Source organism: Petaurus breviceps, unplaced genomic scaffold, assembly GCF_028583685.1.
Source record: "Petaurus breviceps papuanus isolate PSGF00001 unplaced genomic scaffold, PetGlider_PUasm1.0 185, whole genome shotgun sequence".
Classification (NCBI taxonomy): domain Eukaryota; kingdom Metazoa; phylum Chordata; class Mammalia; order Diprotodontia; family Petauridae; genus Petaurus; species Petaurus breviceps.
In genome coordinates, this window is record NW_027185797.1 from 17,526,886 (window position 1) to 17,552,822 (window position 25,937).

At 36.6% G+C, this 25,937-nt stretch overlaps 1 protein-coding gene across 1 annotated transcript in view; it reads right to left on the reverse strand.

Moving 5' to 3' along the window:
- TOP2B (DNA topoisomerase II beta) overlaps positions 1-25,937 on the reverse strand; it is a 69,687-nt gene that overhangs the window by 10,243 nt on the left and 33,507 nt on the right. The window contains exons 21-32 of the mRNA XM_069088503.1: positions 24,188-24,322; positions 22,960-23,160; positions 19,171-19,366; positions 18,937-19,028; positions 15,969-16,124; positions 15,733-15,816; positions 13,028-13,225; positions 11,945-12,089; positions 9,674-9,835; positions 6,543-6,738; positions 5,362-5,441; positions 1,532-1,642 (exon numbers count right to left, since the gene is read on the reverse strand). Coding sequence (XP_068944604.1) covers positions 1,532-1,642; positions 5,362-5,441; positions 6,543-6,738; positions 9,674-9,835; positions 11,945-12,089; positions 13,028-13,225; positions 15,733-15,816; positions 15,969-16,124; positions 18,937-19,028; positions 19,171-19,366; positions 22,960-23,160; positions 24,188-24,322 — 1,756 coding nt within the window. The remainder of the gene's footprint in view (positions 1-1,531; positions 1,643-5,361; positions 5,442-6,542; positions 6,739-9,673; positions 9,836-11,944; positions 12,090-13,027; positions 13,226-15,732; positions 15,817-15,968; positions 16,125-18,936; positions 19,029-19,170; positions 19,367-22,959; positions 23,161-24,187; positions 24,323-25,937) is intronic.

Sequence of the window (25,937 nt, forward strand, 5' to 3'; positions counted from 1 at the left end):
CCGAGTATACATATAACTATAAGACAAATCAGAAGGTAGCAAGTGTTTGTGAAAGACACAAAGCACTCTGAAAATATTTGAGGGTTAGATTGTTTCATGCTAAGAGAAATCAAGGAAGAACTCTAAAAAGGGCTGGGGCCTGAAATGGGAAGATGCAAAGAATTTCAAAAGATAAATGCTAAAGAAGTGCCTTCCAGAAGTGGGGAGATGGCATATACCAAAGAACCAAAGAGAGATTGGGCAGGACAAATTCAGAGAACGGAAAGGAGTTCATCTATGGCTTTCTCTGCACACAACCCTGGTTTAGGCACTTGTCATCTCTTGCCTAGACAACTGCAATAGCCTCCTGACAGGTTTCTCAACTTCCAATTTCCCCCTTCTTCAATCCATCCTCCACAAAGCTGCCAAAATAATTTTCCTAAAGCCCAGGTCTCTCCATGTCACTGACTCTATCAAACAATCCCACAATCCAAACTCGTGGGACTAGCAGTAAAAGCCCTCAGGGGTCTGGCTTCAGATTACCTTTCCAGATAGATTTCACATTACTCTCCTTCCCACACTATCCATGACAGCCAAACTGGCCTACTGGCTGTTCCCCAAATTCAACATCCCACTGCACACATGTGGGCCTTACACAGGTTGACTCCCATGCACAAAGTGAATGCCATCCACAGAGAGAATCTTTGCTTTCCTTTAAGGCAAAGAAAGTCTTTTAGGGTCTCCCTTTAGTTCTTAAGGATCTCTCTTTGTCCTCCAATTATCTTGTATTCCCCTTGGGTGATATAAGCTCCCTGAAGGCAGGGCTGGTTTTTTGTTTTGCCTTAGTTATCATCTATTATCATATCACTTATGTATTGAATGTTGCATGAAATCAGAAGGGAGAAGAATCAAAGATGAAGCTGCAGAGACGTGTTGGAGTCAACACAATCCAAAGGCCTGACTGCCAGGCTAAGGAGTCTGAACTTGACCCTGCTGGCAGTGGAAGCCAAGGAAGGGGAACAATGCAGAGTTACACAGTAGAAAGATTATTCGGTCATGGGTCTATAAAATAAACTGAAATAAGGAGAAAATAGAATCAGAGAAACCAGTAAGTAAAATCTGAATAACAGTACAAGATGAAAGACTGAAAGATGCTGAACTAGGCTGACAGTAATAGGAGAAAGAGAAAGGATGGGAAGCTGTTGAGAGACACTGACGACAGTCTGGACTGAACTTTGGAACCAACTGGATAAAGGAGAATAAGGACTCAGAGATGGTCCTGGTGCCTCAGTAACCAGGGAGAAGGCAGAGCCTCTTCAGAGCTCAGGGGGAGCCTAAACTGTCATCAGGACATAGAGGTGAAGAGTCAAGTGGTTATCTGGAAAGAAGAACTGGAACTCAAAGAGCCTGCTTGTACCAAATCCTTCTCTCTAGCTCATCATGTCAGCATGAGGTTCTGGTGTACAGGATTTTAAGTGAGTTCAAACCCCTCTGCTATTAGTCATCTTTATGACTTAGCAAATGCCTAGAGAGTTTAAATATAAACACTTACCCTTTTTGGCAGCCACTGTTTTACTTGGAGGTTTTTCTGTTGATTTTAGAGCAAATGAAGATGAAAAAACAGAGGCAGAATCCTCTTCGCCACTGTCAAATTTTGTTGCATCTGTAAACAAATAAAGCTTCTTTAGGAAATGAGCTCAAACAACCTCCCTCATTGTTAACCTTTAAAACGTTTTCCTTTCTAAAATATGAGCTGGCAACCAAATGTATCAGTGGAAATCCTAGAGACAAGATGGAATTAGAAGTTCCTAATTTCTAAGATCAAGAGAACACCAACATAAAAACATCCATGGTAAAAAGGGAATGTGAGATTTAATCAAAATACCACTTTAGGCTGTGACATTTGTATCCTTGATCTCAGATATGTACATTATTCTAATTTTGATAGTACAAAATTCCAGTGAGTTTAAGATATTTATAGTGCAAATCCAATAAAGCTAATATAAGCTAAACACTGAACAATCCTTGTTAAAATACATTCTGTAAAAGTTGTATACAATGGTTATTTCAATATATGCCCAACCTATGCTATTTCAGGAATATTAATACTAAGAACTCAAATGCTGAAATAGTACCTAAGCATTTTATTTTAAAATTTAAAAGTTCTATTCTGATACCTCATCCTGGTACAGAAGTGACCCTGTGTTCTTGAAGACTCCATCAGAAGAGTACAAACTCAAGCTCTACCAAGCTTTTAAGTAGAAACCTGGTGATAGAATTTGTTTTCTGTCAAAAAGTTTTTAGACCATCTCTAAACATTAATTTAACTTTTGATACTCTGGGTATGAAATCGTTCATCAAATTACAATTTGGTGACATACTATTGGAGGGATTAAACCAATTTAAAATTTAATTTGAAAGAGGATATGAACCTTGTCTGAATTTAGAATCATGGGATTCAGATCTGGAAGAAACCTTGAAGATGAACTCTTTCAACATCCTCATTTTACAGACAAGGAAATTAACTCTCACCCAATGTTATACAACTATTGAGCAGTGGAATCAAGATTCAGACTCAAATCCTCTTCCTCCAAATCAGTAATATAAGCTTTCTCCACAATATAAACTTTCTAATACAAGCTGCCTTCACACTTGAAGGGGGCTGGATTTTTAGCTCTTTGCTTAGGAGAACTCTTTCAGAAAACCAGATGTTTCTGTGTATAACAGGAGTTATACCCAATTTTATTTCAAGTCTACAAGAGCCACTGACCAAGGAGGAAGAAGAGTTAGCCACACAGTTAAGTTAACCCATCTTAATAACAATAAAAACAACAATTAGTAGGAAAGACATTCCTAGATTATATAACAAAAAAATGTTACAAACTTACAGAAATATTTTAGAACAAACATATCAATTCACATAGCAGCAACAAAGGCTGACATGGATGTCTCCCATTAGACTTACTACTGGTTCATCTCTGGATGGAGTTAAACAGCTAAAATCTAAGAGTGGAATTCAAAGTGCCTTCATGGACAACATCCACATGAACTTGACCAACAACACAGCAACCAAGAAGCACCCAACAAATGGCTTAGTCATGAATTTGTTTACAGAAATGAAGGTGTTTATGATAACATTAAAAGACAGGATCACTGCTACCAGAAATTACTGAAAGGTCATCCTTAAGGTTAATGGACTTACTTGATCGATAGGGGATTCTAAAAGAAAATGATAGAAACTATGCAATATCACTGCAGGATGCAAAAACAATGAATACCTGGGAAAACTTGAACAGGTAGCTATAATTACATACAAGAAACTTACCACCTTTATAAACTAATAGACTGCTAACTGAATAAACTATACCCTAATAAAATTGGAGCTTTCTGGAAGAATACTTCTCAATTATCTACAATTATCTTTCCCCCAAAACCCCGTTCTCTAATTTTCTTACTTTTGTTAAGGGTACCATTATTCTTCTAGTGACCCAAGTTTAGAACCTCGGAGTGATTATCAACTCTTTCCTCTTCCTCATCCCCATATGCAACTATTGCCAAATCTTGCCCATTGTCCCACTGTCTCACCCTTCTCTCCTCTTACACCACATGACTACTCTAATTCAAGCTTTCATTACCTCCTGAAACTATTGGGATAGCCATAGAAGAGATTAATAATGGAAAGGGACCTTAGAGGTCATCTAGTCTAACCTCCACATTTTACAGATGAGAAAATTGGGTCAAGAAACATGAAGTGACTTGCCCAAGGTCACGCAGGTCCTTAATTCCAAAGCCAAACTCTTTCTACTGTCCCAAGGAAGAGACTTCTTACTGGCCTCCTTGTACTAAGATTCTGCCCTTTCTAATGTATTGTCTGAATAGCTGCCAAATTGATATTCCTAAAGTACAGATCTGACTGTGTCACTGCCCTGCTCAGGAGGCTTCAGGAACTTTCTCCTGCTTCTAGGATAAAATACAAACTTCTGCTTTGTATTTAAAGTGTCAATCTCTCCTTTATTCCCCTTCATGCCATCCAGGTTCTAGCCAAGAGCTCATTTGCTCCTCCTTGTATGTGCATGACATCCCATCAGAAGCTGCCGATGGACACAGCCTGTCCCTGTGCCTGGAATGTTCTCTCTCCTCATATTACACTCTTAGAAGCCCTAGCTCACTTCCAGACCTGGCTCTGAGTGCACCCTCCTCCACGAGACCTTTCCTGATTTCATTATTGATGAGGAGGAGGAGGACAACGGCCAATATGTATGTAGAGCTTTAACCTCTGCAAAGTACTTTACAAATCTGTCCTTTGACCTCGCAACCCTGGGATACAGGTGCTCTTCTTATCCCCATTTTACAGATGAGGAAACTGAGGCTGGGAGAGTCTAAATGACTTGCCCAGGGTCACACAGCTAATAAGTGTCTGAGGCTCAATTTGAATTCAGATCTTCCTGACTCCAAGTCAGGTGCACCACCCCACTGCTTCTAATCTATCACTGATTCTCCTAGGTATGAGGGTCAGCCACCTTCCCAACCACCCTCACTTAACTTTTTTTTTTATTCTGCATTTACTTATCCATGAAAATGTTGCCCTAAGGACAGAACAGTTTAACTTTCACAGTGGCATCCCCCTCATGCAATCACCACACTGTACAGGCTGGTTTAACAAGTGTAGTACAAAGTACAAATTTAAATAATAATCCCCCATAACTTCTAAAGGCACATCAGATAACTATCAATAATAACAAAAATGTTCACAGTTCTAGAAGGTTGACAAAGCTCTTTCCTCTCTACTTCACTGTGAGTTAGGTGGTGTAAATCTCATCCTCATTTTACACAGAAGTAAACAAACTCAAAAAGTTAAGTGATGTGTCAGTGATTACACTTTTAGTAAATGTCAGAGCCAGAACTTGTATGTATATATCTATAGGTACATGGATAAGCATGTGTGTATGCATATGCACAGATACATGTATATATTTGCATACACAAACATGTGTCTTATGTATATATGGATGAATGCACCTGCACGTAAGGATCAAATGTGCCTTCACATATACACACGTAGTATACGTGTGTGTACACGTGTGTATTTTACCATGTGTGCATGTATATACCCACAAACCTATATGTAAACACATGTGGATGCAAGCATCTGCACATAAGGAGCAAACTGAACTTCCTCACTATACACAAACATTTGTATACGCACATATGCAGACATAGATATGTTCACACACATACTTTTGTGTAAGTGTATGATACTCCTCTGAAGACAAATAAAGATTTCTTAATTATCCAAGGTTTACTTTGCTCCAAGAACAAACGTGAATCTTACACCACTATAAATCCCCAACAAGGCTAAAAATAAGGAAAAAATGAGCATACCATCTTCTGACTTCTGTGAATAAGAAGGGAATGAGAACAGGTTCCCAAAGTCCTGGGTTTTCTTGTCATGTGAGGATTTTCTAACATTAAAAAGAGAAATTAAACATAAAGATACTGTGTTTTAAATATGGAGTTTTACCTCTATCAAGTAGAATGAATGTCTGTTACTTTATTCTTTGAATCAACAAAACAAGCTCTTAACTTATTAAACTTTTCTTTCACATTCTTTTAAAGACTGATTAAAGAAATAATAACAACAGCTCACATTTGCATAGTGCCTTATGGTTTGCAAAAGCTCTTTCCAAACAGTAAAACCATGAAGTACATAATAAATAGTGCTATTGCTCCCTAAATACAGATGAGGAAACAGTCACAAAAAGATTAGGAAACCTTCCAGGGGTCACCCAGTTGGTAAGCATCAAAGCTGGGGCGTGAACTCAGATTTCCTAACTCCATGGCCATTATCCCACATTTCCTAAGTATTTCATCTTAAAACAGAAAGAAAGTTAAAACAAAGGCATACGAGGTACTTAATTTAAAAATTAACAAAATGTGATTTTTTGTAATAATCTCATTTTTAAATTTAGAATGACCCACAGCACTGATGCTTAATTCAAATTCTCATCTTGATTTACACACACACACACACACACACACACACACACACACACACACACCCCTCTCTCTCTCCCAGAAAACTTCTTGTCTTTGCCTCAGTGCATTAGAGGACAGGATGCAGGGATAACCAGGGGACCCCATTTCTCAGAACAGGTGCCTCAGTCTAGCTCAGATAACAGCCAATAAATAGTATTCTAGGGATTTGGCCACTATCAGCTGTATTAAAAAAAAAAAAAAAAAAAACCTACAACGAATTTAGTCTTGCAGTGATAGGGGATATAAAGCAAGACTAAATTCCTTAAATTAAGGCTAAAGCTCTGAAGGAAAAAAAAAGGCCTCCAAATTCCCCAGTTTCCGTGCTTCCCTCAATCACAGTTTCAACTGTAAAAGTGCATTTGTCACTTAATAACATCTACTTTGTTCACTTCATGAGAAGACTCCTCCCTTCTCTAGACTGATAGTTTAAAGAGAGAAGAAAAATGTTTGAAAAATAGCATTTTAAAGTCCATGAAAAAACAACTACCAAAAAGCCCTCCCAGATAAATAAACAACTGTTTACTTACTCTGGAGTTACTTTTGATTTGACTGGAGAAAAGGCATAGTCATCCTTATCCAAGCCATCTGAGGGAATGAACTCATCATCTCTGTCATTTGTCACAGGAGATGACTTTACTTTCAATTCCTCTAAATCATTATTGTCATCTTCATCAGCATCATCTTCCTCTTCCGAAAAATCAAAAGTATATTTAGGCCTTTCCGCTACAGAAAAACACACACATACACACAATTATTAGGATGTCAGCATTCAGACTTATTAACATAAATAAGCTTAATATACATACAAAGTGCTTTGATATTTTAAAAAACCCTTCATGCTTTTAGGCTGTGTCTAGGTATATTCAAAACGAAGTACAAATGTGAGGCCATTCCAGTGGATAATTAAATGTAAATCTAAGTATTTTCACACTGTAAAACCCCTTTCATACTTTCCTGGGGACTGAACAGAAATGCTCTAAAAATGTCAGAGCTGAGAAAAAAAACCTTGAAGATGACTTAAACCAACATTTGTAGCTAAGGGTCTAGAAAGGGAGTGGTGTGTCCAAAGGCCTAAAATGGGGCAGAACGGCAGAGTTATGGCCAGAGTCACTGTCTGGACATAATTGTCCTTTTTACTACATGCACAGCATCTATCAAGTGTCCATTAAATAATGGGGATATTTACTGAATATTTCTGAGAAAGGCCTGAAAATTGTGGGAAATGTAAATTAGGGCATTATCAATACCAGAATTTAATGGACCTGGGGGAAAATGTGCAAATTTTAGGGAAAAAAGACAGATTATGCAAGTAGTAAGTTTTGCTATTTTTTACAAGAGTAAAAAATTTTAGTTATTTAGCAAACCAATTCTCCATTTTCCTTTTGTTATGTAGAAAAGTCAAGATTTCAGTTCAAAATATGTTGAGATTACAAGATATTTTCATTTGTCTTTATGTCCTCAGTTCCTATCAATGCTAGGCATACAATAAGTACTTAATAAGTACTTGCAGTTTCACTTAAATGCAGCTAAAATTCTAAAGATGCTTCTCTAATACACTATAAAGTCAAGTATTTTCTTTACTGCAATCATTTGGGGATTTGAGCAGTAGCTATGGTAGTGATCTCCAACCAAAAACAGACACACTAGACAAAAAAAAACCAAAGAAATACAACTATCCTTCATTTTATGCAAAATTACTTTTTCTTTCTTTTTTTTTTTTTAAAGCAATTGGGGTTAAGTAACTTGCTCAAGGTTACAGGGCAAAGTGTTTCTGGGTGGGTGCTAAGTGTCCGAGCCTGGATTCGATCCCAGGTCATCCCGACTCTCGGGCCGGTGCTCTTACTTGCTGTGCTACCTGGCCACCCTAAAATTACTTTTCTTTAAACAATAGCACAACAAGGTAAATAGAAAGCACTGTAGTGGCAACAAAATGGAAAGTGAACTAATGATAATAACCAAGTCTGACCATAAGGAAGAAATATGAGAATGAACCTCCTTACCTTCTCTGTAGAAGTGGGTGACTATGGATATGGAATACTACATACACTATTGGGCTAGACTCATGTCTTCATTAGTTTTGGTGAACTGCTTTCCTTCTCTCTTAAACTACACACACACACACACACACACACAGTACATCTACATATGTGTGTGTGTAGAGAGACTATGGAAAATTACCTTTCTTTAAATAATAGCAATATGACAATTACAAAATACATACATATATAATACAGTAAAATATGTGTGTGTGTTTTATATATACATCTCTATGCCTCTATATGGGGATAGCTGGTGGCAACAACAGTGCAGAGAGCACTGGGCCTGGGGTCAAGAAGACTCACCTTCCTGAGTCCAAATCTGACCTCAGGCACTTACTGTGTGACCCTGGGTTAATAACTTAACCATGTTTGCCTCAGTTTCCTCATTTGTAAAGTAAGCTGGAGAGGGAAATGGTAAAACCACTCCAGTATCTTTGCCAAGAAAACACCAGATGGGGTTGTGAAGAGTGGGACATGACTGAAACAATTGAAAAAATAATATGCAAATATAAAAAATAGCACCAACAGAGTAGCCAACTGATTTGTTGAAAACATCTGCAGCAAGAAATTAAGGAACTTTTAAGCTAGAATAGATTTAGAGAGCTGGAAGGGCCTTTAAGAAATTATCAAATACAAACACCTCATTTCACAGAGAAGGACATAACGCCTATAGAGGCTAAGGTCCTTCCCTAAATTCATTTATACCCAGACTCTCTGACTCTAGATTCAATGAGAGTTATTCGCACTAAACCATGCTACCTTTATGTTAGACAATGACATATACCCTGAAGCCCAGTTCTGCTTGTCACAGTAATTTATCCAAAGCTGGAGGAAAGCCAGGTTCCATGAGCTATGAGCATAAGAGTACAAGGATTTACTAACTGTAGCAGAAATTCCTGTGATACAGTGTAAGAAGATATTGAGAAGAGAACAATAAGTCTTAGGGGACCTAGCTCTGCCAGTATGTTTTATAAAGAGTAAGTCATGGGGGCGGCCAGGTAGCACAGCGAGTAAGAGCACTGGCTCCAGTGTTGAGAAGACCTGGAGATCGAATCCTGGGCTCAGACACTTAGAACGCACCCAGAAACACCTGGCCGTGTAACCTTGAGCAAGTTACTTAACCTTGAGCAAGTTACTTAACCCTGATTGCTTTAAAAAAAAAAAAAGAGTAAGTCACAAGACTGGCTACCACATGAGCCCTTTCCTCCCTAAAATGTTTTAATTCAGTATTGTGGGGAGCAGCTCCAATTTTATAATGATTTAAAAAAAAACTAGGACTCATTTCACAGAAATCTACTCTGTAGCCAACTCTGCCAGAAAGCATTTCTTTTTTAAATGAAGGATGCTCAAAGATGCAGCACCTTCCACTGGAAATTCTAGTCCGTTCATTACTAATTCTGTAATGATTTGCCTTTCCTATAAGTTTCTCTCTTACTCTAACAACAGTAAATTCATTTAAATTTCCAACTCATTTTCTCCATTTAAGCTGTATTTTTATACATGCAAAATGTATCTTTTGGTTGAAAAGAGACAGCCCTTAAGAATCATTGTTTGGATACGAACAACTTAGTAGAAGTCTCTCCTATATAATATAGTGACCATAAAATATCTAGCAGTACCAGCGGCTCGTCTAAGCAGAGAGTCTCTTGGAATAATCACAGGTTCAGTTTCTTCCAAGTCACTTTCTGACTTGGATTCATCATCAGACCAAGGGTTTCTTTTCTTCACTTTCTTTGCACCGGATTTATTAGAAGAGAGAGGTGTTTTTCTCACCCTGGTACCTAAAATCAAGTAATTAACATATAATAGTTAAATACTCCAAACTTGTAATAACCAGCAATCCTTTATTTATTAATAGTAAAAAGCAAATCAATAACATATATATATTATTAGCCATGTTATATTACCAACGATAATTTTTTTAGTGTGGTACTCATAAAAACTGAGAGGTTTATTCCAACTGGCTTCCACAGAAGCCTTTCTCTAATGGCATGGAGGTGGAGCTAGGTTCTCAAAGGTGTTATCAATAGAAAGCAAGTTCTGTCTGGTACTAGGAAGCTGTGAAGGCTTTGGTAATGGGACCCAGCAAAAGACTGCCTATTTTCCAGAGAAGAACACAAGTAAGTTTTAATAGGGTCATCACCTGAGGATTGGTCACCAAGTGATTGTTCAATTACAGTATCTCAAGAAAAAGGTCTATACCAAGGTTTAGAGGGAATTTCAATCAGCTTCAGTGGGACAGACTATCACACCAAGGAGGGCCCAGATCTCTGGATCCTACTCTTAAAATAAAACAGTTTGAAAGCAATCCAACCCAATATAACTATTTCTTCTCACTGTCATCCCCACTAGCTATTATCTTTTGTGACTAAACTCCTTGAAAAGCCAGTCTACATACTTTCTTCTTTTTTTTCTTCTGCTTTTTGGAGGGGGCAATTGGGGTTAAGTGACTTGACCAAGGTTACATGGCTAGTTTTTTGTGTTGAGTTTCTTCCAGATTTGAGGTCTGAGGCTGGATTTGAACTCAAGTCCTCCTGACTCCAGGGCCAGTGCTCTATTCACTGCACCACCTAGCCGCCCCTTTACATCCTTTCTTCTTACCTTTCAGCCATCTGGTTCCAACTTCATCGTTCTACCAGAACCACTCTCTCCAAAGTTACCAGTGATCTCTTAGCTGCCAGATCCAATGGCCTTTTCTCAGACCTCCTCCTTGACCTCTCTGCTGCCTCTGACCCTGCTGCTCACTCTCCTCTCTCTCTCTCTCTAGGGTTTCAGGGTCCCCTCTCCTGGTTCTCCTCCCACCTAACCGTTCCTTTTCAGTCTCTTGCTAGATCTTCTAGGCCACGTCCTCTAATTAAAGGTAACCTTTGAAGCTCTGTCCTAGGCCTTCATCCTTTCTCTCTCTGCACTATGTCACTTGGTGATTACACCTGCAGCCATGGACTTAATGACCATCTCTATGCTAATGATTCTCACATCTACCTAACCTCTCTGCTGACCTCCAAACTCATATCTCCAACTGTCCAATGGATATTTCAAACTGGATTTCTAGTAGACATCTAAAAGTTAACATGCCCAAAACTGAACTCATTATCTTTCTCTCAAAACTGTCCATTCTTCCTTATTTCCCTATAATTGTTAAGGGTACCACCATCCTCTCAGCCACACAGGTTCAAAACCTAGATGCCATCAATTCCAACAGCCTGTTGATTTTACCTTCATCATACCCCTTGCACAGATGTCCCCTTGTCTTCTTTGTTGCTGCCACCACCTGATATAGGCCCTCATCACCTCCCTGCTCCAGACCATCCTCCACTTAATTGGCACAATGACCTTCCTAAAGTTCAGGTCTGACCTTACTTAATGAACTCCAGTGGGCCCATATAGTCTCCACAATCAAACAGAAAATCTTCTATTGGGCATTCAAAGTCCTTCATCACCTTTCCCACCTCACCTTTGCAGTCTTATTAGAGCTTATTCCCCTATCATTTACTCTACAATCAAGTGACACTGGCCTCTTCACTAGACACACCATCTTCCAAACTCTAGGCGGTTTCTCTAGCTGTCTCCCATGTCTGCAGAACGCCCTGGTTCTCTTCAAGTCCCAGCTAAAAATCTACTTTCTACAAGAAGTCTTCCCCTATCTCCTTTAGTTCTACTACTTTCCCTCTGTTGCTTATCTCCAAGTTATCCCACCTGTAGCTTGTTTGTACATCGGCATTTATATGTTGTCCTCTTTAACTAGACTAAATTCCTTGGGAGCAGGGACTGTGTTTTGCCTTTCTTTTACTTGTAACACTTAGCATTATGCCTTATTAGGATATACTAAGCATTTAATAAATACTTATTGACTGAAACAGCTTTAATCATTTTTATACCAAACAGCTCACCAGGCTCCTTTTTCTCCCTTTTGGGTTTGGGTCCTTTAGGTGCAAGAGCAGATATTGTCAATGAATCTTCTCCTGCACCTTCTGCTGGCGCTCCACCTAATTCCTCATCAAACTCCACTTTTACTGCTGTAGGATCAAGATCACCCTAAATTTGAGAAAGAGAATTGAAGATAAAAAGATATACAAGAAGATACTGCTATTACTACCTGCTTTAGAATGTGTTCATATCTGATGCTTCCTTTGTAAGAGCTACCAGTTGATAGGAAAGTATCCTGAGACCACAACGGACAAGTGGAGACGACAAGCAAAAGAATCTGTAGCTTAATTTCACCTGACACTGAGGCAAGTGAAACTGTTTGCTGGTACAATTCACAGATCTCTGGATATAACAAGTGTCCCCTCTCAAGTAAAAATAAGGTATTTGGCTTTTTCAGCACAAAAGGCATTTCAGGGTGGTAACTGTGCAAATTAATTATCTCCTTTAAGATTCCAAAGCAAAATTCTAAATATGCTATGGTTGCATAAGGGTTATCATCCGGGAAATACATGAACAGAGAAGATAGGTAGTTAGTTATGCATCAAGAGAAAGGGACAACAGGTGGACAGCCTAATTGCTACTCTAGTAACCAAAGAATGTTAAATAGTTTGGAGGAAGGTCTCCAAAGTAGATCCTCTATAAAAGTTATAGGGAAACATGGTGCCCAAGAGATAGATACCCATGTTGATGACATTTTTGGATCAGTTGATATAATTAATATTATTTATTGATTATAGTCTTATATTGAAAATTCTTGACATAATTATGTTTGATATTTTTCCCTTTTTAAAAATCTGAATTCAATTGTTTTCACCTGCATATGGCCTTTAACTATTCTTAAACCGCATAAGAAAGGATTCCCTCTATCTCGCTCAGCATTATCAACTAGTTTAAGGAACAAAAATTTAAGGACAGAGTGAAAAACAAAGTTGAATAATGTAACCACCGTATAATGGTTTAATTATTCTTTACATTTTAGTAACACAACTCCAATGACCTCTACCAGAATGAATGAATTAAAGTAAGAGGTGTACATTTCTACGCACCTTCTTTTTCTTTAGCAACTTTTTGCTTGCATCAGCCTTCATGGCAGAGGTGATCTGTGGAATGATCCTTCTACCATGGGGCGAGGGCATGGTCTCTTCCAACTGAAGCTTCTTTATCTTGGGTTTGCCAACTTTGCCTTTTATTGCTTTGCCAGTCATTCCAGCCAAAGCATCCTCTCGTTCTTGGGCTTCCACTTTCTAAGAAGTAACCACAAGGTAGTGACAAAACAGAAAAACTGCTTTGTAGAGAAAAAAGACTGTAACTATAGTAAGATTAAAAAAAACTTAGAAGGATTCCATTATAGAAGACACTAAATTTTGACCTGCATAAGATATTGAAAAGAACACTGGTCAAGAGATCAGACAACCTGGATTCTCAATCCCTCTCTGCCACTCTGTGACATTAGGTCACACCTGCTCTGGGCCTTATTCTTCCTGTCTTTTAAATGAGAAGCCTGGGTGAGATGACCTCTGAGATCCTTAAAATTACTTAACTTTATGGTTTTAAGATATTTTGGATCCCTACATTTGTCAGAAGAATATTAACTGGATTTACCATAGTCATAGCAAGTAATCAATGAGTATGATCTTAATCACAGTAAGTCAAGTTATATCTATTTGTTTAGATATAAGAAAAAGAAGAAAATATTTAAAACAAAACACTTCATAAATAGAATGATTCATATCTTGTTTCAGCAATAAGGTGGTTAGAAAAATTATGAAAAAATGAAAAGTTATTAATCTAGCAATGCTCTGGATGAGGAAATGATTATTCTTAGCACTGTTATTAACATTACCAAAAGTGCCCTCCTTTTACAATGAAAATCCTTTAAAAGAGATTATTTTAAAATCTTGGGAAAAGGAGCCCTTTTAGATGCCCAACAGATTCTTTTTCCCAAATATAAGGGAAAAGAGGTGCTTTAAAATGTTTTACAGAATGGCCCACATGAGATCTACTTTTGTTTACAAATCAATAAACTCAATGAAATAATGTAACATTCCTTCACTCAATACAAAAAACACCTTTCCAGATTTACAAATACTAAAACGATCAAATCTTTGGGGAAAAAAATGGTTTGAAAGACAAGAGATTACTCTGAACTCAAAGGAAAACAAAGGAATTTTCCCTGGGACTTCTACAGGGCAAAGTCAAAAAATAAATTAAAATTGCTGAAACATTCAAAGTCTTTATCTCACCATATTCATAGGAACAGGTCAAATTTAAAGAAAGACTAGATTATTATGATCATTATTTTTTTTAATTTTCTCTGTATTTTCAAAGGATTGTTTCATTCTTTGCAATGTTGTAAAATGCATATTTTCAAAGGAAAGGAACCCCTAAGATAACAACTGTAATCAATGGGAAATTATAGTTCAATTTATTTAAATTTCATTTATGGCTGTTTCCCAATCTAAGAAGTCTGATGATCCAAAAATACAGTGACAAGATTTAGATAAAATATATCTAAAAATGCATACATCAAATATATGTTTGAGTGTATGCAATGTTTAAAAAAATAAAAGTTTTATTTCTGGCTCTTTGTTAGAAGTCGGATTATATCATACCATTCTGATTAGCTATAATTTTAATGAGTTAAAGCTTTAAGGGATTCACTATTTTTCAAAAATTCTTCAAAAGTTTATCTCTTGTTCTAAACTTTAACCTGTTGAGACTTTTATAAAACAGACCTTTGAGAAATTATCACCACCTAATATTTTAGGGGAAAGCTTTACTTCCTCTTTTTATCTAGCGTTTACATGAAATTATGTAAGAAATTTAATAGAATTTATATGGTAGAATTTAAGCTCTTCTTGTTGGAGAAGGAAATGGCAAATCACTCTAGTATCTTTACCAATAAAACCCTAAATGGGGTCATAAAGAGTTGGACACCACCAACAGACAAAAGAACAACTTCTACTTTTTTATCTGGAGTTCACATGAAATTAAGTAAGAAATTTAACTGAAATTGTATGGTAGAATGTAAGCTTCTAGAAGGCAGAGATTGTCTCTCACTGTTATATTTGTATCTCCAGCACTAACGTAGTACCTGATATATAGACAGTGCTAAATAAAGCCCTTGCTGATTTACTATTGACTCTTTCAATTAGAAGTAAAAGATTCTTCCTTCCTGACCAAAGATTACAGTTAGGTTCATTTAGAAATTTGGATTATTTTCATTCTAAATTACATATTTAAGAAAGACATTAGAAGAGAGTAATTAATACCAATTCAACTTATATGGTTTGAATATTCATCAGAATGGAAATATATATTTATTTATTTATATATAATATATATATGCATGTAAATATATATTTTATATATGTAAGTATACTGTTCAAGTTTCTTTAAGCTTAATTTTAGCACCTCTTAATAATCACATTAAACTTCTTTAAAAAAAAAAAAAAACAAACTCAGGGCAGCTAGTAGCACAGAGAATTGAGCACTGGCCCTGGAGTCAGGAGGACCTGAGTTCAAATCCAGCCTCAGACACTTAACACTTACTAGCTGTGTGACCTTGGGCAAGTGACTTAATCCCAATTGCCCTGCCTTCCCCCCTCCAAAAAAGACAAAAAACAAACAAACTCTACACATAGACAGCACTAAAAGACACCTCCCACATGATCTAGTACAAAATTAAGTTTGATCCTTGTTCTATAAATATTCATTCTCAAAATCAATTTCCATATAGATTAAGACATACATCAAGTTCTTCAACAAAAGCTGCTAAATCTTCTTTCCAGAGATCTGAAGGAGATTTTCTTTTAAGGTCGTTGAGTTCTCTCCCCTAAATAATAAAAATATAACAGGTAACAAAAAAGTTTAGTATGGCTTTTTAAAATCATAATAAAACACAATGTGAAATGCTATATTTATAGAAAACAGGAATACTGATAATATTGAGATAGTTTGAAAATATTTACTACATAAAATTCATACTTTATTATCTCTCTGCTTAATCAGTTCTTCAACTTTTTCTTTAGTAAGACACCACAAAGACATATTTAAGATGTAGTTAAAATCAGGGCCTGAGGTAGTGCCTGAATCAGAGGAACTATCGTCACGCTGGTTTTGTGATTCTTCCTCTTCTGCTGCCTGGAAAGGGAAAAAAAAAAGCAATTAAACCTTCCATAGTCTCCTGTACATTAGTAGCACATATTTAAAGTACTAAATAATCATTATAATGACAGTATTCTCCCTTGGGGCCTGAGAAGGTAGGGGAAGAATAGTAGCTAGAAGTATATTTTGGATTATTTTAAAACTGTTTCCTAATAAAAAGCTAAACTTTGTTTGCAAAGATATTCAATCTTAAGAAGAATAATATGTTCATATCACAATTTATTCAGGAAATTGATATAAAATTAGTCAAATTATTAAGCCATAAAGAAAAATAATCTAATGACTGACAGTTGAGCTTCAATGTAGACCAATTAACAATGAACCCCTCTGAAAGTTGTCAGATTTTTGTATTAGGAATTGAATGTGTAATTTAAAATTTAAAAATTTTGCCGAGTGCATTATAAAATGAAAAATACTTTTTCAATAAAACTATACTGAGGTACATTTTCTACCTAATTTAGAAATCTTATTAATCATCTGATAATTTAGAGACAAGAGAAAGTTCATTAATAGTTTAGTAAGGGATTAAGAATCAGATTAATGAGTTAGCAGAATAAGAATTAGCAGTTATGTTAAAATTTTATTTATAAAATTATTTTTATATAAGATTGCTTCAAAAAAAAGTCCTAAATGAAGCATGTTGAATATTACTTTTCAGATAGCAAATAATTTTTCTATGTGTAACAAAATTATTAAAAATTTATTGCTCGATCTAATTTCTATTGTCATTGTATGTGTAAGAACAGTTAACAAGTTGTCATTTTAAATATAAAAGGGTAATCTAATTATAAATATATGATATTTCATCACATAAGTATATTAATCAAGTGCTAAGAAAAAATAAATAATATGATGTGGCTTAATCTATCACTGCTGTTGTACTGATGAATGAGAATTATCCATTGATAATCATTGATAATCATTAATTATCCAGCAATTCCATGAGTTGTTCTAAACATTGAAAAAAACATAGTAAGAATTTATATTTTGGTTGTAAGCCACTATTAAAATTCATTTCACAATGTGCCATCAAATCAAATTTGAATATATGTTACTAAAACTTTTTCTGGACTGAATTCTGGTGATTCACAAAGCATATTTTGTGGAATATTTAAGTAAAAGAATAATCACCAGTGACACCAGCAATGTAATTTATTCTGAGACTTTTAGAAATCTATTTTTAAAGATCCATATTTATTTATTTGTTTTTTAAATAGAAGCCTCTCAATCACTTCCCTAAATGTTACTTTAAAAAAATACTTTTGTTAGTATGGATGGATGCCTTTTGGAAAAACTAAAATTAGAAACAAAAAGCAGTCTCTCCTACTATCCCAAATCACACAGGTTACATGCATTTGAGATGAAATTCAGCAGTAAACTGTGCCCATTAAAGGTACTGCTTGCTGCACTGTCAACTGGACATTCTCATGAATGGAGCCACTTTTATCCTCTGCACTAAAAAAATCGAATTCAGTATTTTACTAATACATTATTTCCCTGATTTTGTCTGAACCAACCATTAAAAGGATGGATATTGTAATGCAACAACTCAGTGTAATTTAAGGATGGAGGAAGAGAAGAAGGTAGAGAGAGAACATGAAAAAAGAGAGATGAGAGTAAGATTGAGAAAATCATAGGGTAAAAATCAAAATGAGCACAGACACAGGAACACAGATTGCTTGGCTATAATTCACTCGGGATTTGCTCCACTCTGGCCACTCTCTTTTCCTAACCTTTATAATCTATTAATCTGTATTTTCAACCACTGTTATACAATTCATTTAAAATATGATTACTCTAAGGAACCCTACTGACTACACATTGGGAAAAAAAAAGTCAAATAATGTAGATAAAAACAAATAGTATGATTAGATGAAGGTTATAAAGACATTATGATTGAGAACTTTTAAGAATAAGGAAAATTTAAGTTTCCATTCAATTAGAATTGTCATAACCATAGATATATTTCAACAATATGGAACAATTATATTACTGGTTTTGTATACACACATTTGATCTACCAAAGTTTTCTTAGACTAGTTATTTTATATCTCCTCACTTGTTCATATTTGTGTTCTCAATCATAATATTTTCCTAACATTTTTAAAGACCATTACAGGGTGATGGTTCAACCTTTCAATACTCCATTTGTTGAATGGATATTGCGTGTTTTTGTGACCTGTAATACACAGCTCAGTAGTAGCCTTTCAATCTGAGTTCCCAGAGTTCAGATCCCTGGAGAAAATCCTTTAGAGAACCAAGCTCAGGGCTGTGAGCACAATAGGGGCTCAATGTACATCTGGCTACTCCTAATGAGCTTATGCTCCCAGTGTGAACCACAACCAGACCAAGTGAGTGGTGGCTGGCTGCCATCATGGTGATGTCACAAATACAGCATAAAAGCCTGTATATGCCACCGGTCCGATTCTCTGACAACAAACATGCACCTCACCAAACCACCACCACCACAACTGACACCCTGATTGGCAGGCTCAGAAAAGAGGCCAAGGAGACTGAGCTACCTTCTCACACCCGGAGTGATTGCTCCAGGCCATGGCTGAGTCACACTGGCAAAGGGCATTGGGGTGAGTATGAACTGCAAATCCCTGTGCTGTATCTGTTCTGGGGATAAACAGAAGACTTAGTCTCCAGAAAGCACAATTCAGCACCTTGAGCAGCACTAAAGTGACATTAACAATACTTAGGATCGGAGCTGGGGTTTCCACTGGTTTGCTTGAGGGGGTGTTTTTAAAAGCTTCTCTGAATGTCTTTTTCTGCAAATGATTACCTTTTCTTGTGCTTCTTTCCAGGCTTTCACTGGGTCAGATTCATAACCTCTCTGGACTAACATTTGAATCAAATCTCTCTTTGACCTATTCTCTATGTGAGGGAAAAATAAAATTAGGATCAAGAAAAGAGATTCATTTTGTATTTGTTTATATTCTACTGATCAAAATGTCTTCTATTAATAAAGTTTCTTCCACTTTAACTAATGTTCCAATTTTTTCAAGTTTCATCTTACCTATAGTGACTTTCCCTTGTATCTTCTCTAGAATGAAGCGAGCTTGATTGTTTAGCTTGGTGGATTCTGCCCCCAACATTCCCACAAGCCACTCCTTACGTAAACTATAATAATTTAACCTTAAATCAAAGAATTCCTTCAGAATATCTTGTACAGTCTCATACTTCTTCAGACATCCCATATGGTCAAACAGCACCTATTCAAAATAAAGGTTTTTAAATAAACTGACTTTATATTTCTATATTAGCTTACACATTTCCTTATTTTTCAACTGTTATATTTGCCAACCTACACTCAACTTATATGAACAATGCTCAACCCTGAAATCCATTAAAATAACAAGATTTAAAAAACATTTTTCTAAATATCCCCATATAAACCATACGAAAGAAACCTGACAAATTAAAATTTAAATAACCCTTACAGATTTGCAGTAATGACATTTGTTTAACTAAAAACATTTTCCTACCAAAATTTCTATAAAGTCTCCAGAGAAATTTTCCTCTCAGCCTAAAATTCTCCATATTGTTTTTCTCTCCAAAGATCTTTTTTTCTGAAGTCTGAAAAAATTGCTCACTTAAAAATTAAGACATATGCCACATTCCAATACATTGTTTGCCTTTCCATGGATTTATTTTTTTGGACTCCATGTTATGTTCAAATTTGACCATTCTTATTTAGTCAAAGAACCAATGTCTTCTCAACATTCTTCTTCCTCTCTACCTTCAACTCCTCCATCAACCTTTCTTGACAAAGGATGACATGACTACTTCACACACAGAAGGTCATAGATCTAGAACTAGAAGGCCATCTAGTCCAGCTCCCTAATTTTATAGAAGGGGATATTAACACCTACAGAAACCATGTGATTTCTTCAAGGTTACATGGGCAATAAGCATCTGAGAAAAGATTTGAACCCAGGTTTTCTGTCTCCAGTTCCCAGTTCCCAGGGATTAGGCTGAACCAGTAATGATCCCTATGACATACCCCCAGAACATGACTTTTTTAAAAAATCCATTCATCATTAGTCTCATTGGCATTTTCCCCCTTCTTTTTTCACCCTTAATTTTAAGTGATCATTCTCTGACTTATGGGAGGAGGAACACATTAGGAAATAAAGGTGATATAAAAATAGAAGATATCAATAAATTTTTTTAAAAAATTAATCCCTGATAGCAGATGTTCATATGATGTTGCTTTTTGCTATGAAAGTAGATAGAAGAAAAATTTCAGTTATTTGAGGTTGCTGGTTGCTTGGATCCTGAAAAATTCAGAGTATTGCTCGCTTCGGTTGACTCTAGGTGGCTCAGTACCCAAGAGTGCTCTGAGGGCAGACACTGGGTCCCTGGGAATGGTTTACAAAGAAAGCTGGTCAAGGCCTACAACTTGGCTAAAAAAAATCAAGGCTCAGAATTAACACATCAAAGGCTCCAAGGCTGAGGATGAAACAGAACCTGGATGCAAAGAACAAAAGAAGAATGCTAGAATATCAAGGTCCTTTGAGTTCATTTTTAATATTGTTTCTGAACACAAAGGTAGGATTACGGAAATGGCTGCAACTAGAGCAAAAAGAACAAGGAAAACATCTGGTGGGTGGGTGTGACACATGGATCTATATATCTGTTATATAGATTTATGCATATATTTCTTAAAGCATGCCAGAGATGTAAAGTGACATTACTACATAATTAAACTCTACTCTAATTATTTCATATCTATCTTTACAGAGAGGCTAGATACCTGTGTACAAATTAAGTCACTGAGTTTCCTTTTCAAGGAATTTTGGGTGGCCTTTATTATATGTGTGTATAATATATAAAATGAATATATGAAATATAAAATAAATATTTAACTCTCTGTATAAAATGTTACATAAATTATATATACACACATTTGCGTTTAAACTATTATACCAACATGCATGTATACACATGCATTACACATATGTACACTATATATATACAGAAGTACTCATAATAACTATCACTGTTACAAATACACATATAAAACAACGAGTCAGCATGGTAGAGTGGATAGAGTCAGCCCTGGAGTCAAGAAAACCCTGGTTCAAATCTGAGCTCTGGGATACATTGCCTCTGATCCTGGCAAGTCACTCAACCTCTCCTGTCCAAAGCAACCCTAAGACAAGAGTTTTTAACCTAGCATCTATAAACTTATATGGGTTGGGGGCGGATCTTTATTTTTCACTGACCTCGGTAAAACTGGGGTCTCTAAGCTCCCCCAGACTGCTAAAGGAGTCTATACCACAAAAATGATTGAGAACCCCTGCTCTGAGACTATAAGTTGCAAAGAAAATGCACATCTTAGACCTTCCTAGAGGCAGTTGGTAGTGCAGTAGATAGAGCTCTGGGACTGTACTCAAGAAGACCTGAGTTAAAATCCAGTCTCAGACATTTAGTAGCTATATGAAGTCACTTAACTTGCCTATTTCCTCAGCTTTTCCATTTTATAATGGGGGTGATAATAACACCCACTTCACAGGTTGCTGTGAGGATCAAATGAGATAATATTTGTACAGTGCTGAGCACAGTGCCTGGCATGTAGTGGGCATTATGTAATGCTTATCCCTTTCCCTTGCCTCTCTCTCTCCTTTTCTTCCTTCCTGGGAGTTTCTCCATCTGGCAGTTTGCCGTATCAATGAAGTCACTGAGCCAGCCCCTATTGCACACACACACAGAGCTAGGTTCTCCTGGCTCTGTGCCTTTACTCGTGCTGTTCCCTAGGCCTAGAAGGTCATCGTCACCTATTAAACTACTAGTTATTCTTTCAAGTCCACTTCAGTGTCACCTCCGCGAAGCCTTCCCTGATCCATCTGTTGTTCATCCCCACAGCCCTCCCCACTGAGTCCAAAATCATGTCATCTTAGGCTCTGGAAGGCATAAAGTTAAAGGGCTTGATGCACAGTTGATGTTTAATGTTTGTTGAATGAAAGAATATATTCATACACCTGCATATTTACAAGGTATGGCCATAAAGTGATGAGATATGTCTCAAGTCACAGCAACACCAACTAATGAATCAAAATGCATTTACTAAGCATCACTGATGTGGCCCACTCAGGGCTATGCACTGAAAGTACAAATGAGCAAGTGAATAAACATTTATCAAGTACTCACTATATGTCAAGCACTAGAGACACCAATACAGAGAAGAGTGCAGAAGGGCACTCGCCCTGAAGGAGCATTGTCTTCTATTAAGGGAGATGACAGGTGCATGTGTAAACAGAAACAAAGTGAAGTGATTTGGCAGAGGGAGGGCCTGTGCAGCCATGGGACACGGGAGAGTCCTACCGGCAAAGGGGGCATCTGAGCTGAATCTAGAAGGAAACTGGGCACTATTCTGAGAGGCCCAGGCAAGAAGGGAGCTTCTTCCAGGACATCCACAGCCTGCGCTGAGGCACAGAACAGGAGAAGACAGTGTTGTAGATGAGGATGGCGAGGCCAGTGTGACTGGACCCCAGAATAGAGTTCCTGGCAACTCTCAGGTGGTCCCACACTTTATCTATCCAAACTGTTATTACAGGCTATGTACCTATACAACTGACATTTAAGTCTTTTAAGGATGTTTCTAAAAAGTTGAAGAGTTCTCCCTATCAAAATCAGCAAATATTTTCACATGAAATAACAGATGTTACACAAGATTTCCTGACAGAATTAGTGGCCACAAACAACTTGAAGGAAAACAAATATATTGAGGCTTTTATATAAACAGTAAAATCACTATTCTGGCACCATAAAAGAAGAGTTTAGTAAATTCAATATAAGTTACCATAGAATTACAAGTAAGAGTGGTCTGAAGCTTAAAGACTTTATGCAACCCAGCAGCTTCTGCTTGCACAAGTTTTTCTTCGGTCATCTTCACCACAAATTTCACAGTTGTATCTGTATGATATTCTTTATAATCCGAAATTAATGCTGGTGTTTTGTCTGTTCCATTCAGCATAGGTTCTAAAACCTGTTCTTTGTATACCTACAAGAATGCAAAAATAAAAGCGGTGATTTACTGGTTACCAAAGAAAATTTCATCCTAGCTTAAAGCTTGGTGATTTTTCCATATAAAAATCTTAATAACTTTTTCTACCCCCAATTTTCATTAAAACTAATGCATTCAAATATTTTTCAAGTTTTAATAGTATTTTGATTACACAACTGTCCCTTGTTGATTTACTAGCTAAGGAATTTCAGAAGTCTCTCGTGCTATAAGACTTCGAATAGCCATCTGTTTCTCATCCAACAAATTTCTGCTCAATCATTAAAGAAGGTAATAAAAAAACTTCTCAGGAGAGAATGAAGATAACATGATGCAAGCCACAACTTACTGGCTTTCCTCCATTCTCAGAACAGAAAAGACATGGAGCACAAGAAGTCTTTGGCATTCACCTCACAGCTAATTTCCCTCTTTATTTCATTGGGTGTCTTTAACTTTGCAACATCAGTTATATGTCCCATGACATGACTGCAGTGGCCATATTTTTAAAACCAAAACAACAATAAAAATCTACTACAGCACCAAAGAAAGGCACTATTATTTTACTTCTACCTTCTAAGTTACCGAAAGGAGAGATAAACTGTACTATGAACATACCATGAACCTTCCATGAACTTTCAAGTTGATAACAAGAAAAAACTCTATGTCCTCAATTAGATGTTGTAAACATGAGACAGAGAGAGAGAACAGAGAGAGAGAGAGAGAGAGAGAGAGAGAGAGAGAGAGAGAGAGAGAGAGAGAGAGAGAGAGAGGGGGGGGGGAGGGAGAGAGAGGGGAGGGGGAGGGAGGGAGAGAGGGAAAGGAGAATGGCAAGAGGAGGACACAGAGAAAGAGAGGAAGCAAACCCACAGACATACACTTGGAATACCATTTAGTTAAACTAAAGCCCACTTTCAATACAAAAAAATCCAAATTCTATCAAAGGAATTTTAAAATATTTATTAAAATTAAATTCCAAGTTTGAGAAATTGCTTAGAACTCCCAAATGTGGTCATTCATTCACACTAACCTGGGTCCATGTTCTGACTGGCAGCTCTGTGATCTCTACTGTATTTCTATCCACTACAAATATTTCACCACTAACAGCATACTGGTTCTGGCCAATTTCTTGGATTGTTCCTTTAAAATTTTTGTAGTTTGGAAGCTGTAAACACAAGTGAAAAGAATTTAGTGAATTCAAAGAAAAAAGACTTCTCTTCCATGCTTTGAATCCATATTTTCCAACGCTCAGTGGACTACAACACAAGCCATAATATTATTGGAGATTCAACAGAAATAATGTTGAACTTCTCCTTTGCCCCCACTCCCTCTGCCAGCCAAGCTCAGGCTGCTGCCAACTCACCTCTTTCTTTTAATGGAACCCCCATTCTTCCAGTGGGACAGGCTCAAAATACAGGTTCTCTCTGGACTCTCTGTACTCTTCCCCCTGGCTAGTTGGGCACTAAGTGGTATCGAATCTTCTGCGATCTCTCTTAACTTTCCGTTTCATCCTATATTCCAAACCACTATCTGTGTTCACACATATTACCTTATGCTCAGAGCAAAAGGAGCTTTCTCATGATCTATCTTTATGGTTCTGATCTCTATTTCAAGCCACTGTCACCAAACTAACCTTTATTATTAGAAAACTCTTTTGATAATGTTATGTCCTATTTACAAACTTCAAAGGTTTCGTAACTTCAAGGAAAATTCCAAATACCTTAACCAGGTATTTATCCAAGACTTTCTCCCCTCTATCTCCAATATACTTTTCAAGGCTTATTTCTTAAAATACTCACTTGTCCAAATCCTTTCCTTTGGACTGACTTGTTCCCCCAATATGCCTTCATTTGCCTAGTCCCAATTGATCTACCAAGAATGTTCTTTCTCCCTCCTCTCTGCCCATAATGATTCTCATCCTTTCAGAACTAGGGCTCTCACTTCACACCTCCTACTGGGGGTATGATGCCAGATGGGACCTCTTACCTGGATATAATATCTTTCCCCTGTAAGTTCAATAGCAATTATTTAGCAATTAGTCATGTATTAACTTTTGATAACTCCTTTATCAATGTCTTAGAGAGGTATTTAAGTCTTTTATTTATTCAAGTGCTCATTTCTTATTTCCTCAAACTGCAAACTATTTGGGGACAGGAACTGCATCTTATACTGCTGTGTCTCACACAGAGCTTCCCACAAATTAGGTTATTAAATATTATTAAATTGTATTAAATTATTAATCATTAAATTAATTTTATTAAAATTTTCTATTTGATTCATTCAATAAAAAAACTTTAATAAAACTCCTACATCCAAAATAATTTAAAGCAAATATGGCAATCATAGAAGACAGACTTGTACCTTTATTTAAATGTTCTAAAACTAGATCAATGAAGTATGAAACTTTTAAAAAAAGTTTTTTAAATTTTTCAGATAAAGCTTTCTTTTCAATATGTCTCAGGACAAAATTTCCGATGAATTTTTAAGCCATGAAAAGACACTCTTTGGGGAAAAAGGGATTCTTCTTTCAAAAAAAAATCAGAAAGGGGACAGGAGATAAGAAGGTAAGAAAGGGAAATTAGAAGGAAAAGAGGCATTAAATGTGGCATTTTCATTGTTAATATCCTTATAGATTTCAAGTTATCTTATTAGTGACAGCTAGGTTTACCTATCACATTTGGTATACTTCAAAGGTATGATGAGAACTAGGAAAACTGAGGTAAATGACTTTTTCTTCTCCAATTTTCTGGGTGGAAAAGAAATCCCAATCCCTCAGACAT